Genomic DNA, 15,991 nt, shown 5'->3' on the forward strand with positions numbered 1-15,991 from the left:
AGCCATAATCCCTGCTAATCATCACTAATCCACATCTCCTGTGTGACGATACTTCCCTGATGAAGGAGGCGTCAGCGTGCAGGAGCGCCCGGGCACTGCTGAGGATGGAGATCCGGTGCAAGAGCTGCCGAGGGCCTACTCAGGGAAGGACAACCGCTACAGAGGCTGGAAGAGGAGGATTGGAGAATACAATGAACTATGGTGATTTGTAGGTCAAACAGGCGGGTTCTACTGTTTTGCGATGAGTTCTGTTCATGTAATATTGATTTTTCAGTATAATGGAGGCTGTGTTCCTCTTTACAGTGAAGAATAAAAGCTGAAAATCATAATAAAACAACAACAAATTAAAGCAAGAAACCCCTATTGCTTCCCATCACCAAAAACTCTCATCTATTTGTGGCTATTTTGGACTGTTATGTTGTTTGCATGAGTCAACACTCGCATATCCTGTCCAGCTTAAAAGACTGTGCACACACCAACCAGATATTCAAAAATGGAACTCCATTTTCTTTTGTACATAAATACAATGACTTATTTTGGAGGGCGCTACAAAGTGTCAGGGCCGAGTTTCACGGGAATTTTGTCTCTAGCATCGAAACATAATTAATGTTTATTGATACTTTGATTCTTATTCGAAGAAGTTAGGCAGTATTATGTCCTACCAGCAGGAGGCGCCTGTGGCCCGCTGTTCTCTCGATGGTGTTCTGCTCCTTCATCTCCTTCTGTCCCACAGTTCGACCAGTTCAGCCGGTCCAACAACACTTTCGCCACTTGCACCACAGTGGCCCCAAAACGACAAGACGAAAAGTGAGACTTTTGGTGTGATTTGGACTCTAATATGTCATCTGTAGTGATGTTCCGAAACATGGTAAACGCTGCGCAACTGATCGCTTAAAAACACGAGAGGAAATAAGGGTTTTCTCTGGGACCCCGTGCAACATACGCAGTAGAATAATAAGATAAATGTGAATAAATATCATACAAGCAAAACTGACGTGAGCAGGTTTTCTTATAGCTATTTAAAGCTGGGTTCAACTTTTTGTTGCGCATGTGGCTATATGGTTGATAATGGGCCGGTTACTGTGAGGGCAAAAAGTCTAATAAAAAGCACATTCCCGTGTACAATTATTCAAAAGTCGGTCAGAAGGAATTCCACGTCCTTACAAAAATAATTGCGAATCTAGATCCAGCCTGTTTAGCCGCTCGCCGCAGACTTTCTAAATGTTGAACTTATTCGCTTTTCACTTTTCTACAATTCTAAAATTATTTTAGACTAAACTACCAGGGGGAGGAAATTCACATTTGCCTGCGCGTAAAATGACTCCCGTCCAGGTTTGGGATGTTAGAATATGCGAATGGTTGTAGAAACACTGCGCGCTGCCTCTGTGGACCGGAACGCGGAACACAGAAGGGTCAGATTATAAAGTAAGAATTTATTCTATGACGCAGAGCAGCTTAAGCATTATCTAGGTGCATTAAAATATGAAAACAAAATGTAGGCCTTCAACTTTTGGGCCCGCAGCCTTGGCTTATTCCATATATGCGTCTGTTTTTGAAAAAATGGATCAGATTCTTGCCTTTAGGCACTTTTGTCTCAGATCAAAGATTCGCTAGGAAACGGCTGAAAATGACAAGTGAAACTCGATGATTTATAAATAGGAAGGCTGGAGTTTGCTCAGAGGAGGCCTGTGGTCGGCAACTTTCGATAAATCATTTCACCTGCAATATTGACACCGCAGAAAGTAATAATGGCAGTGGTGATGGTGATAATAGTGATAATGATCAGCACAATAAAAGACACTAAGGCCGTATTAATATTGCACCATTTAATACTGTGATTATTACACAAAGATGTGAACAAGGTCAGACTGTCAGGGAATGCCTGAGGTAAAACTTGTCTATTCCCTTTAACAGCACATGTACACAGCTTCTGCTTGAAACGATCTCCAGTTACATAACGAATCACTGCTTTTTAAACGGAACACACGGTGTGCTGTCCATTTCCCCGATGCTCAGCACACTGAACATCATTAAACTTTATGATCATGGTCACGTTTTTCTTGTTTGCCCGCTGATGCTACAGATAGACAGTAAAAAAGAAAAAAAAAGACGAGAGATTTGGATCTTAATGAAGACAAAAGACCATTTCTTGTATATAGGTTTTATGTAAGTAATAAAATATTACTATAACATAAATATAAATGTGACTTTGCAGTCAACATTTAGCAATCAACATACAACAAATGTAGAAAAAAAACCATACTGAAATCCACTGCAACATAACCATTAACAGAGCTAAACAAAAAAGCTCCAAACACGTTTAAGAAATAAATAGATATATATAAATGGTCAGATTCATAAATGAAATCATATTAAAATATCTTCTTGGAATTAGTAAGTGTACAAAACTGCCCGGAAAGAAACAAAAAAACAAACAAAAATAACAAACAATATCTCGAACAAATACAAGTTTACATATTAGACATATTTACATATCGGAAATAATCCTGGCAACATCTCTAAAATCGTTTTTTTGAAGTATTATTATCATCATTTTCTTGAAAAACAAAAGAGTTTCCCCTCATCTGTACTGAATAGCACTACTGTGGGCTTTTGGACTGATCCAGCATTGACAAGTGTCACACAAACGCATGAGATTTCAGATTTCCTTTCAGGTCAGAAAAAAACCAAACCAAACCAAAAATAAATATATATAATAGTTACGTCCCTTATTATCTTATTGGAATTGGCGTTATTTTCGTTGCTCCGAATCCAGTGTTTGAATATAATACAACAGGACAAAGGAAAAACGCTGGAGTTCAACATCTACAAACACAGAGGAGCAGAACTGGTGCACAGGCGTGATATTCTGATATGGGCACTGAAATTACCTGAGTTCTTATGACTTTACATTTCGTTTTGACCAATCTCTCTGGAAATATTGGAAATACAACAGGATAACAGACAGTACGCAGTGTGAGCTGGCAGCGCTCCGTGCACGGTGATAACCTGTAAACATGAGATTTATCGTGCTTGCCTATGGAGATTTAGCTCCAATCACAAATAAAATGCAATAATAATCATGATAATATCAACAAAACAGTAAGTGCTACATGCAACGTAAATAATAATTAGAACTCCTCTCCTTATAAATAAAAATGAACGTTTTTATTATTTTTTTAATTACTCTTTTAGCGTCTGATGCTGTTTGCAAATGTCGACGTATGGTCAGCTGCAACGCGTTAAATAGTCTCTAAGATGAGCTGGACTCTGCTGTATTGGACTTTTCCTAAGCTGTGTTGGACTTTTTGTTGGTTTCGGATGCCGGAGTTTCCATCACTTTTCATACAAAAACTGTCCCGCCACCTCAAAACAACAAAAAAAAAAAAAAAAAGAAAAGAAAGAAAAAGTTCTATATAAAGGCTGCTCTGATGAGTTACAGTACAATATATCAAATAATAATAATAATCATAAAAGGAAAGATCAGAAAGAGACACTGCTTCAAACCAAAGCATCACACTTATAACAAAGAAAGTATTCACTGATATTCAGAAATCTGGTTAATCAGGTTAAGCCCGCAAAAGTTCATTCAGTTTGTATTATGGGCTTTTCCTCTCCAGGTTTTTGGTGAGCGCCAACAGTTCGTGGTATACACCAGGAGGAGATGGCCTCAGTTGCCACATTTTGCCACATAATTAGTCCCCATTTGAAACAGCCATGGGATTTCAAATTTACTTTATATGCATGTCAATATAATTTTGGTAAATAAAGATCTTTGTTTCACTTTAAATTAGCACGGAATCGGCTTTTTTTTTTAACTTTTCTTTTCTTTTTTTTTTAAAACATTGCCATGTATTTCTTGGACAGAACGATCTCCAGATATTAAGAGCAAAACTCATTTGTTCAACTTTCCATGTCTTTTTTTTCTCCTCTCCTGAAAACAAAACCAAACTTAAATACTGTAAACTCCGCATTGTCCCTTTCTCCTTTTTTTCTACCCCCATGCGTAAATGCTGGGATTGTTCTTTAAAATAGTCATTTCACGGGACTCTGAAGTGTGCGGTGTAGAGGAGGGGTCTCTGCTTGGGAATATACATCCTCCATATTCGGGTGAGGGACCCCCACTGGTGTCATTCGTTTCTCTTTTTGTCTTCTGTTGCAAAACCAGACGCGGACAACCTCTTTTTCCAACTGCAGCGAGTCGGCTAAAGTGCTGATTTCGTGAGCAGACGGCTTTGGGCATTTTAAGAAATGATTTTCCAGCGCCCCTTTCACTCCCACTTCAATGGAGGTCCTCTTCTTTCGTTTCCTGCCCTGCGCAGCAATCTTGTCCAAATTGGTGGGACTGCCCGTGTTTGAGTCTGTCTCCTCCAGCCACTTGTTTAGGAGCGGCTTAAGTTTGCACATGTTCTTGAAGCTGAGCTGCAGCGCCTCAAACCTGCAGATTGTGGTTTGAGAAAAGACGTTTCCGTAAAGGGTGCCTAAGGCCAAGCCCACGTCCGCCTGCGTAAAGCCCAGTTTGATCCGCCGCTGCTTGAACTGTTTGGCGAACTGCTCCAGGTCGTCGGAGCTGGGCGCGTCCTCGTCCGAGTGGTCCTGGTGATGGCTGAACGCCTGCTGGGGCGACTCCATCTGATGATCGTGGCTCCCCGAATCGTCGTGGAGCGGGTCCCGCATGCCATGGTGCAGAGTGCCGGGCTGGGGACTAAGCATTGCGTTGAGGTTTGTGTATCCAGGCTGTGAGTAGACCAGAGACTGGTGGCTGTTGGATGCTGGGGACAGCGGGGACAAGTGGTGGGTCGTGGCGGGCGCCCACGAGCCATGGTGACCACCCTGCGTCTGCTGGTGCACCAGGTGAGATCTGTGGTGAAAGCCGCTGCTCAGGTCCTCCCGGGTCGCCTGCACGCTGGCTTTGTGATCCTGCTGTCCGATGTGGGTGCCACTGGACCAGTCGGTGTTTGAGGTGGGCAGCCACTGGTGGTGCGTCAGGCTCATCGGGTGTCCCGTGTTGGTCGCTGCGAGCCCCTGCAAGTATTCGTGGTGCATCATTTTCTGCACCTCTCTGTAGGTCGTCCCCTGATGCATCCTGTCCGAATCCGGATGCATGAGCGGGTTAGACGGTAAGGAGTTATTCCGCGGAATATACTGAGCTGTTGTCGCCATGGCTCCTACTTCGAAAACTGACGAGCTCATCGGAGGTCTCCAGGCTTTAGAGCCAACACGCAACAACCTGCTCTGGGAGGTCTTGGAGGAGAGCGAAGACACGCCTCCCTTCTGCTTGTATTGGCTCCTCTCCGATCCAAGCCCACTAGGGACGCATTTAATAGGCGCAGGGTTTCAGAGCGTGGTACACAGCATTTTTTTCTCTCCACAAGACGAAAAGAGTTTCGATTTACATATACTATAGGAAAACATATGTTCTTCCTATTTAATACCTTTTGATTTTCTTTTTTTTTTTTTTTTTTGCAATGGCCAGATAACGTCCAACTTTCTGTTCCAATCCTGTCCCGCGCCTCTCGCCGGTGACCGTGAACGCGGCTGCAGCAGAAGGGGCACAATTAGGTTCCTCCAGTTTAGATGGGTTGTTTTGCAAATAACCACGGGGGGACCACAGAGCTCTGTTTTGAATGGTCCCCCTAACACGCAGGCACAAACACGCACACACGCCCCTCCGACAGCCATGCACTTAAAAAAAAAAAATCCACACGCGCGAACCCTTTTCAGAACGGGGCCACTGATGATTTCAGCGACGCTCGTTTTAAACTGATTAACAGGCGAGACGCTCCAGCTTTGAAACCACCCACGCACTCGTGTAAGTAAACGCGATGTCAGGAGTCTTTGGATGCAATTGTAAATGTGTGGAAAATAGGGAAAAACGCATTTGCGCTGTTTGAAAGTCTCCACGTGTGTCATTTATTTGTATTGTCTCGGTAATTTTCAGTGTTGTATGATCTCATCATCACCACCCACTTAGAACATCGGAGCGCTCTCGACACTCCCCCTGTCTCGCACAAACACACGCACACACACGCGCACAAGTAGGCACACAGGAGCAGGGTGCAGGTGACAGATGTCACGCACATTTAATTTATATTATTCAGTGTTTTACCGGTAAAACGTTGACGTGATTTCAGAGACTGATCCATTTTTTAAGGCATGAAAAAGTCATTTTACATGACGTTGTGGTTGTAACGCCAAGCCGCCGCCGGGATTTAACATTTTCATAGACTTGGAACTGTAGATTTAACTGTTTCCACAAAATAAAATTGCTCCCGTGCTTTTGCCGTTTGCCTCTCGGAACATTTTACCCATGCAGCAACTTGCAGAGAGAAGCCTTGTGTTTCTCCCTGCTGCCTCCTTCCTTACCACCTCTCCCGGTTGATCTGATTATTTTTCCCTTCACGTTTTGTCCCAATAGCAAATTACCAATTCTATGAATTGCAAAGCAGCCTCGGAGACGCTGAGGGGTAGAGAGAGAGAGGGGGGATGCGAAGATTGAAAGGGATCTTTGCAAACACAATCACGTTCTTAAATGGAAATGCGGGGCTTTAAACAAATCTTACATCTCTCCGGTTCCATTCGACTAAAACTCTGCAATCAGGCACATGTTCCACTCTTAAAACAGGAGCTTTTTGGAAGGTTTTTCAGGCGCAACAGTCCCATTTTAATCATTTACCTGAAAGCAGCGCTACCCTTTTTATCTTTGTCGCCTGTTTGTTTGTTCTCATCCTCCCACTGCGACTGTTTTCTTCACTATTTACATGATGACTCAACTCCATGTGCTCATTTCAATCCGGGACTACATGACTAAAAGGTAAGTTGTCTCCTTTCTGCCGCGTCCTTGCTCTTGTCTTCAGAGTTAACAATGTAGTGAGTGTGTTTGCGTGCGTGCGTGCGCGTCGCTCTGAGTGTGTGTGTGTGTGTGTGTGTGTGTGTGTGTGTGTGTGTGTGTCTGTGTGTGAAAAATCTCGTCGGGGTCACAGGTGCTCGTCATCATCTCCTGAAAGGCGTGGTTTTTGCCCAGACGTTTTACGTATATATATATTTATTTATTTAATCCACTTGTCAGTAATAACTTTATAAATACAGTTTAAAAGTCGACAAATTCAAAATATATTTGACGCATTTAGCGTTATAAACCTTCAGCTGGTGGCGCATGTACATTTCCGCGTTAGAAACGTCTGGCAACGATTATCAGAGTTTACATTTTGTACAGTTTTTAATCTCAAGAATAAGCATGTGAATTCGAATGACTGCGTAATCAACACAATTATAACAAACCGCACTATTAATTTTTAAGAAATTATGGACTGGCAGGAAAAAAAAGTGAACGGCGCGACTCGTTTAAAATCCTATAACGGTGATGTGTGTATATAGAGAGAGATATAAAATATTGCCAGTGCCTGTTCTGTGCGCATTGAGCTCCTGAGAGACAGCAGTCGCTCCGCTTTGAGGGAGCGCAGCTCCATACGGCTCTTGGTTAATGAAGATGCGTTGGCCATTCACTCATTCTTGTCTGTCAGTCTATAAAAAGCGGCGGTTTCTGCCGCACAGACCAAGTCTTGTTGCGCTTCCAGGCCAGCGAAGAGCTGCTGGAAAGAAAAGATCCCGATGCTTGGCCCTATTGTAAAGAATTTGGCCTTGTGTGCGTCGAGGTGCATTTTTGCCAGGACGTGCGAGGTTTCCATGGTGCGCCTGATGAAAGGGATCACACAGAAGTTAGTGGTGGCAGACAGAGAGTACAGGAAAAGCGACTGGGGCTGAGCGCCACATGATGGGTTTAAAAATATAGCGGGGGAAAAAGGAAACGGCGTGAACTACATGAGTGTCGAGGAAGTTCAAAAACCCTTTTCCCAGAAAAAAGTTTGGATACAAGTGTTCTCTGTAACAAACACACAATTCCCCGATTATTTCTTCAACATTTGGGCAATTTCTTTACTGCCCTGGAGATGACACGCGAAACTTTGGCCGCTGACGTTTTGCCTTTTACTTTTAATGATTTTAATTGACGGAAGGTCTCAAAAGTAGGTGTATTTGCGCAGCTAAGGTTGGGGTTAAGTGTTGTAGTCAAGGACGCAGGCAACCACTTGTTAAACGTCTTCCAACCCTCGTTTTCCGCGACGTTTGCTGGATATGTGTGCGTAAAACGGTGTTTTCAACTTTAATCCGTTTGAAACACAATGGAATCTCGAGTGAAACCATCGAGTCGTCGTCTGACTTAAACTTTTTGGCTCATCTGGTTTTATTATTTCCACAGGTGATCCAGGAATAACACAGCAGCTATAAAGAGCCTCGGCCTCATTTGATTTGTTAAATACAGTAAGACTTTTCCCAATTCCAGGGGGAGCCGCCACAAGCCATGTTTAGATTTTAAAATTCATATGATGTATCTCCAGCTCGAGCCAGTAGAATAATATCTACCGGCTCATTCAATCAGATAATTGTATTTCTTTTTTTTTTTTTTGATAGACATGCGTAATAGCTTCTAAATATGCGCTAGTAAAAACCCTGTTTGCACATCCAGTTTGAAGACCGAACCGTCCCAGGTAACTTTTTTCTTTCTTCCTTTCCTTTTTTTTTTGGCTAATGAACTTGGGCCATTCTGCCAGCATCCCCAGAGAATGCGAGGTGCGGGTGGTGGTGGTGGGGGGGTCTCTTCTGGTAAAAAGGTGCGAGTTTCTTCGTCTATCTTTCGGCTAATTAGGCGGGGTCTGAACACGCCAGAATGAATATTCATGAAAGGCACCAGTAGCAATTAGCAGTGGAGAGAGTTCCCAACTTCAATCTCTAAACAAGGCAGCTCGCAGAGGAACGGTCCCCCCTCCATGCATCTCTGCTGCTGCTCAAGCACTCTTTGAGCCCTCACTTATACTCTCAGTTCTTATCAGCCAGTCTCCTGCTCCCACTTTCAAAGCAGCCACCAGCCAAGTGATTTGTCCACTTCATGTAAATCTCCATGTTGGGAATAACAGCTAATCCAATTAGTTTGCTCAATGACTTCTGAAATGTGCAGTATTTCTTGTGTTGGTTGACATTTTTGAGTTCTTTGGAATTCAGCGACATTCACGTTGAGCAGCCTTTCTGACAAATGGACAGAGGTGTAAAGAGTATTAGAAAGCTCTACCTTGTATGTAGAAATTCAGAACTAAGATGCACCCAGACAAAAAATAAAATAAAAAATAATGGTAAGCCTGTTCCAATGTGGAAAATTCATCTCGGCTCTTAGCTTCTAAAATTTCTTAGTGTCTCTTTTCTCTTTCACACATCAGGATGCATCTGATGATTACAATTGAGAATCTACGCAGACATGATTACAAAATCTAAACCTGCTCAGGTGACAAAGGCACATTCTGCCTGAAGATGCAGAGGTAAAGCGCCAGCAGCTAATCAAGGGCAATAGCTGGTCTAAAAAGTGAGTGGGACCAAACAAGAGCAAAATGTACCTTTAGTAACAACGGCCTCTCCTTTATTCTAAAATGCTAACACGGTGACGTCGAACAGGAGGACGGCTTTTCATCTAGGAAGAACACCTGTGCATGCAGCTATACCCTCTAATGACCCAAACGGTATCATCCACCAACTCACAGTTTGTGTATCACACCTCACGACTCCAAATCCTCTGCACGGCCGGTACCTGGCTCACACATCTGCTCCTTTCCCCTAAAGCCGCTCTACCTGTCTGGTGATTTGCGTGTCACAGTGGTGTGATTCTAAAGCATGTGTGGCTGGCTGACAGTCCATCCACCTGCCAAGGAGCCACAATCCTCTGCTTTGAATTCAAGGTGATTTTTATCCCCAGCCCCCTTCTGCCCCAGCACCTTTGCCTCCATAAAGACGTGTTTATGTATGTATGTATGTGCAGCGGGGAACACAGGAAGGTTTTTTTTTGAGAGTTGGGGGAAGATAAGCGGAGGAATTTGAGGTCGGTGAATATGGATGGGGTCCCTGCTTTGAGAGAGCACCGCTGATAGAGAAGTAAACAGCTCCTGGCCAGGAGAAGGAAGCACAGGGAGAGATGGAGGGGGTGGTTGATGCATGCAGTGGCATACATTCGAGGTCCAACTCCGCAGCCCTCCTTCCCTCGATGTTATTCATCTATCTAGCGTAATTCCTTCACCTTATTCTGTTATCTTGTCCAGCTTTTGGACAATCTAGAGGATTTCAAAAATTAGGTTTTTCTCTCAATACAAACTTGTGCTCCTCTCCTCTCCTCTCCTCTCCTCTCCTCTCCTCTCCTCTCCTCTCCTCTCTCTCCTCTCCCTCCTCTCCCCTCTCTCCCCTCCCTCCTCTCCCTCTCCTCTCCTCTCCTCTCCTCTCCTCTCCCTCCTCTCCTCTCCCTCCTCCCCCTCCCCTCCCCTCCCCTCCTCTCTCTCCTCCTCCTCTCCTCTCCTCCTCCTCTCCCCTCCCCCTCCCCTCCTCTCCTCCTCTCCTCTCCTCTCCTCTCCTCTCCTCTCCTCTCCTCTCCTCCTCTCTCCTCTCCTCCCCTCCCCTCTCCTCTCCTCTCCTCTCCTCTCCTCTCCTCCTCCTCTCCTCTCCTCTCCTCTCCTCTCCTCTCCTCTCCCCTCCTCCCCTCCCCTCCTCTCCTCTCCTCTCCTCTCCTCTCCTCTCCCCTCCTCCCCTCCCTCCCCTCCTCTCCTCTCCTCTCCTCTCCTCTCCTCTCCTCTCCTCTCCTCTCCTCTCCCCTCCCCTCCCCTCCTCTCCTCTCCTCTCCTCTCCTCCCCTCCCCTCCTCCTCTCCTCTCCTCTCCTCTCCTCTCCTCTCCTCTCCTCTCCCTCCTCTCCTCTCTCCTCTCCCCTCCCCCTCCCCTCCCCTCTCACCCCTCCCCTCTCACCCCTCCCCTCCTCTCTCTCCTCTCCTCTCCTCTCTCCTCTCCCCTCTCCTCTCCTCCTCCTCCCTCTCCTCTCCCCTCTCCTCTCCTCTCTCTCTCCTCCTCTCCTCTCCTCTCCTCTCCTCTCCTCTCCTCTCCTCTCCTCTCCTCTCCTCCTCCCCTCCTCCCTCCTCCTCCTCTCCCCTCCCCTCCCCTCCTCTCCTCATCCTCTCCTCTCCTCTCTCTCCTCTCCTCTCCTCTCCTCTCCTCCTCCCTCTCCTCTCCTCTCCTCTCCTCTCCTCCCCTCCTCCTCTCCTCTCCTCCCATTTTTTTGTCCTCTGCATTCTTTTTAACTTGACAGATCTTGTGAGTGCATTCAGTGTATTCTCTCTAACCAAACTAATGTCTCACAGATTACAAATAAATATCAGTATTCCTCAAATCTGACCTGGACCCATTTGATGAAGAAATAGCACATGCAATGTCAGTTGCATCTTTTCAATTTTATTTTCTCCTTTAGATCTTTTAAATCATGGGTTTTCATTGGATAAGAACTGGCTTTGATCAGAACTCAGAAAGTTGCAGCTTTTCTCTGGTCTGTTTATTCAGTTCTAGGCATGATTGAAGTGACAGAAGATCACCCCCTTTGCCTTTGACTAATTTGGGGCACTTGTTCTGTTCCACAGGTAAGCCCTCTCAGGTCCTGACTCTCCTTTGGGGCAGCTGCTTGGTTTTAGCCCACTTGATTCTCTCACACTTGGCCACAACATAACACACACACACACACAGCACACACACACACACACACACACACACACACACACACACACACACACACACACACACACACACACAGAGTAAGAAAGAGAACTTCCACACTAAGGCCCCACCGCAAAGTTATTAATGAGCTGTTTAATTTTAATTAGATAGTAATTCATGTTAATGCCTGCTTAATGGAGCCAAATAATTCCCCTCGGTCACTCAGGGTCTTTATGCTTCGTTTACCAGCCCCTGCAGTTATTCCCTGGCTTTTGTTTTTATATTACATTTTAAGACTTTTAGTATTTATTTATTTATTTGTTGTTTTTTTTTGCAATGAGCAGATGATACAACCACAAAAGGGCTCATTTATGAATGAGGAGAGCGAAAGCTACAGTTTTGCCCCTCCTCAACCCCCTCCAGATTACAGACAGATTTCATTTTAGATTTCATTTTTTTTCTCAAGTGCTTGCTTAAGCAATGTAAATGATTATACTGAATTTATGTCAGCATGTGTGAAAAGTTGCGCTACACACATCCACACATCCCACAGCCACGCGCGCCGACTGCTACAGTAAATGCCTTCAGAAAAGGTCAGACGCAGTAATGAACGCTAAGCAGGGTTAAACCCTCAGGTTGAAGTGCAGGTACCAAGATATTTGCAGGAGAGAGGTCAAGACCTCTTTGTCCAAGTCAGCCTTGAGGTAAATCACTGCTCCCTCTTGTCACCTAGAGGAAGCGTTATAGTCCTGAGACAGTTTCTCTAAGGTTCTAAGGGCCGCGTAGGAGTGACCACAACATAAATGTGTGAGGGGTCAATGCTGTGGAGTCAGTATCGGTTCTGTCTAACGGAGGGCCAAGCTGATTGGCTGAATTGGGTTAGTGGCTACAGACAGGCTTTTAATTGTTGATTGACCAGTCTGAGTGCTTCCTGGACTGGGGTCATTGTAAAGAGCAGGCAGGGAGGTCCCCAGGCCCCAGCGGTAATTTCAGCCACACAGGCTCCAAAGCTGCTCAGAAGTCGTAGGAGATGAAGAGGCAGATAGCACATCGGTAGTTAGGACACGGCGGAGGATAAGGAACAGCCGTGTTGCCGCGAAAAAAAGTTGCATAAAAGTGTCCTGCTCCTTTTATTGCACAAAGTTTGATTCTGGGGATTTACAGAGGCAAACAGAAACACATATTGGCAACATTGTAACTCCGACCCAAGCGTGCTTTCAGATCCACAGATCAGCACATTCAGGGTTTACTCCTCCGCCAAATCTCAGCTCCTTCATGTGTTTGACAATTACAAATTTACCCAGTCCATTCACATCTTTGCCCCCGCACCCCCTCGCTCTTTATCCTCTCTTCCTCCCCTTATTCTGCACACGGCCACAAAAGCCCATTCTGCTGTTTTAGCGGGTTAGCTCGTCACTCCATTCCCCCTCTTGTCTCCTCCCCCTCTTGGCTCACAGCAGGTGCCCGTCCTCAGCTAACATTTGTTATCTCTAATCCTGCAGGTTCGGCGCACAAAAAGAGCGTAGTAAACTCTCTCTCAGGCCTAATCCCGCCACTTCTTTTTTTGATGGCGCTCCCTCGCCCTCCTCTCCTCTTTTCTACTATCACTATCTCTCTTTTAGGCTTCGCCGGGATACTCCACTTCTCTGATTGCCACATAGCTTTTTATCACCATGGTCTTCAATTTGGGGGGCAGCTGCTGGTGGTGGGGGTCTCCTCCTCCCTTATATTCTTTTACCTTCAATTCAAACTCTCCTTCCTTTCTCTCTCTCTCTCTCTCTCTCTCCCCCTTTCGCACCCCTCCTCTCTGTATCATTTACAGTCATTTTCTGGCAATTAAAATAGAGCTCTGCTGCAGGATTTTCGCCTGCAGTGCAACACTACAGCACTGATGAATAATTCTTCACCCTGCAAACTGGAGAGCTAGCCTTTCTTTCATGTCGGCCCTTTGTTGATTTACCATTAAAACTTACTGCACCGTGCTATGAGTTGAGGCCTAGCTCTGCAGGGAACTAACAAATAGGAAAAATTGAGGATGAAGCAGATCTGCATGATTTGGGGGTCATTCAGCATAGGCTGAGTGAGTGTCTAAGCTGTGTGTGTGTGTGTGTCTGTGTAATGTTAATGTTTGTGTTTTATATTTATGGCATGAGTGCCTTTATTTGTGTCTTGTTTCAAAGCTTTTGGTTGTGATATTTCCCCTTATTGTTGCTTTTATGAAGCTTAGCTGCTTCAGACAGCCGTCTGCGTGGTGTTATCGCACACTCTGGCTATGAAAGTCCGGTGACTGTGTGTGTGTGTGTGTGTGTGTGTGTGTAGTGTTCAGGCTGGTTACAGGGGAAAAAAACATTATTTTAGCATTTTCAATTGGTTAGAACAAACTTTGTCATTTTCATTAATAATTATTTGCAGTTTATTGTTATTTAGTGATCAGTTCCTGCGGTAATTGAATGTGAGCACTGGATCAGTTATTTAAATCATATAAACAATATATATTTTACATTGCTCAACTATGGAAATTATTTAAATGTAATGAAATGATTAATCACATGATATGTGATGAGGTGTTTAAAATTCTATGGCAGTAAAATATGGTAGACGTAACTCATATTATTATATGACATTTAGTTATATTATTATATTAATAGTGTATTATTTCATTTTCACTAGTTTGATATTTTTTTAAATGCAACTATTGTTCAACAGTTCAATTATAAAATCATGTTATTTATTTTAAGTAGAACAAGAGTTGTAAGTTGTAAGTTAAAAACTGTCCCATCACAATTGTTGTGTCACTTTTTCTTTGTCAAAAGATCAGGGAGTGAGTGAAAATATTATTAATGAAACATTTCTCAACACTTATTGAGTGCATGTTCTTAAACATATCCATTTATATAATTATTCACATTATAACATCAAAAGAAATGACAGATATATTTTAGTGAAAATTAAATTGGTAACAAAACTTGTTCTTTTTGGACAGATGCTGAGAACCCTGCTTGTGATACTAACAGAGTCCAGATGTGGTCAGTGTCGGCAGCTCCGCTCGCTCAGAAAGCTTCCAGAAACGGTCAAATATTCTTTTACAAGAGATGAAGTAAGTCCACTTTCTTAATTATAATGAATATACGTACCAGCTGTGATCAACCCCACCCCCCAAAAACCCAAAACGTATGTTTTAACCCCGGCTGGAGGGGTGGACTTGGGCCTTGCAGCCATTTCATCTGGCCCAGAAGTCAGAGTTTCACCCAGTCAGTAATATTGGCTTCAGCATACTGAACAACAAATATGAACACACGCTCACTGGGAGCAGACAGGCACACACACGAGCAAGCAAACCTTCACACCCCCATACACACACACACACACAACACACACACACACACACACACTGTAAGTAAATAAACACTATTTTTCACACTGTCACACTCACATGGACACAGTCACACGCTGAAATAATGGTGGCCAAAGGCTCTCTCTCTCTCTCTCTCTCTCTCTCTCTCTCTTTTCCTTCCTCTATACTGTATCTCTGAGGCAGAAAGCGTGCTCCAGTTCTCAGCCTGTCTGTTAGATGTGATCACCATCACCCAGCTGCAAAGGACAGTATACAGCTCAGCTCAGTTGACGGCTCACTGGCACACACACGTGCAAACGCACACACGCACACACACACACACACACACACACACACACACACACACACATACACGCACAAAGCCCCTGTGCCAGAGGATATAACATGCCATGTGTGACACCTCTAAATAACTGTTTACTCATACTCTTTCTCGCTATGGTTTAGTGTATGTATGAAAGCCTGCCTCTGTGTGTGTGTGTGTGTGTGTGTGTGTGTGCATGCCAGGCCTTTTGCAATATAACATGATGATCAGAATTTCACTGATTTTACATTGCCACTGCCTAATAACTTGTACAATGTAAGTACATTGTCTCGTTTCAACTGATGCTGTTTTTCTCATGTATTCTGTGTCATGACAAATCATCCAAATAAAAACTGTAAATGAAGTTGTTTCTGAAGTGAAGCCTTTTTTTTTAAGACCATATGAACAGGAAGCCATCAGCTTGTTTTTTTTTTTGATGCAATGGTCTTTTTCTTCCATCCAGACTGAAATAAGCCCAAAGAAGGTCACATAAAGCCACATCTGACAAAAGATAGCAAAGTGCACGCATGTCTGTGTTTGTAAGAAGTGTGCCTGCACGGACACATGTGCATACATGTATCTCTGTCTGCAGACGTTTTAATAAGACTGAGGCGGGGGAGGTGGGGACAGAGGTACTGTAAATCCTAAAGCTAAGCACGCCCATCTCAGAGACCTGAGGGTGCCTTGCTATGATTGACAGGCCCCCTTTCACTGGCGCGGTGGGATGGGGGACGGATTAGGACTGTCTCGCCCTAAAGGGCCATTGTGG

The 15,991-nt window shown here is 44.3% G+C and overlaps 1 protein-coding gene and 1 long non-coding RNA gene across 9 annotated transcripts; one reads left to right on the forward strand and one right to left on the reverse strand.

The window, feature by feature from the left end:
- Window positions 1-1,811: 1,811 nt before the first annotated feature.
- On the reverse strand, window positions 1,812-5,338 carry pou3f1 (POU class 3 homeobox 1). Its single transcript, XM_057045336.1, has one exon. It carries the CDS (start codon window positions 5,191-5,193, stop codon window positions 4,036-4,038), a length of 1,158 nt encoding a protein of 385 aa, XP_056901316.1. The 5' UTR covers window positions 5,194-5,338; the 3' UTR covers window positions 1,812-4,035.
- A 482-nt stretch (window positions 5,339-5,820) lies between these two features.
- LOC130532608 (uncharacterized) lies at window positions 5,821-15,586 on the forward strand. Of its 8 annotated transcripts, none has more exons than XR_008952374.1 (5): window positions 5,821-6,814; window positions 8,258-8,319; window positions 8,470-9,412; window positions 9,502-9,782; window positions 14,550-15,586. It is a non-coding gene; the product is annotated as an uncharacterized LOC130532608 (long non-coding RNA). The 8 variants fall into 8 exon arrangements; XR_008952376.1 differs by lacking the exon at window positions 5,821-6,814 and having other exon boundaries at window positions 6,825-8,319; window positions 8,470-8,546; window positions 9,270-9,412; XR_008952372.1 differs by having other exon boundaries at window positions 8,258-9,412.
- The last annotated feature ends 405 nt before the right edge of the window (window positions 15,587-15,991 follow it).

The sequence above is a fragment of the Takifugu flavidus genome, chromosome 10, assembly GCF_003711565.1.
Source record: "Takifugu flavidus isolate HTHZ2018 chromosome 10, ASM371156v2, whole genome shotgun sequence".
NCBI classification, from domain to species: Eukaryota; Metazoa; Chordata; class Actinopteri; order Tetraodontiformes; family Tetraodontidae; genus Takifugu; species Takifugu flavidus.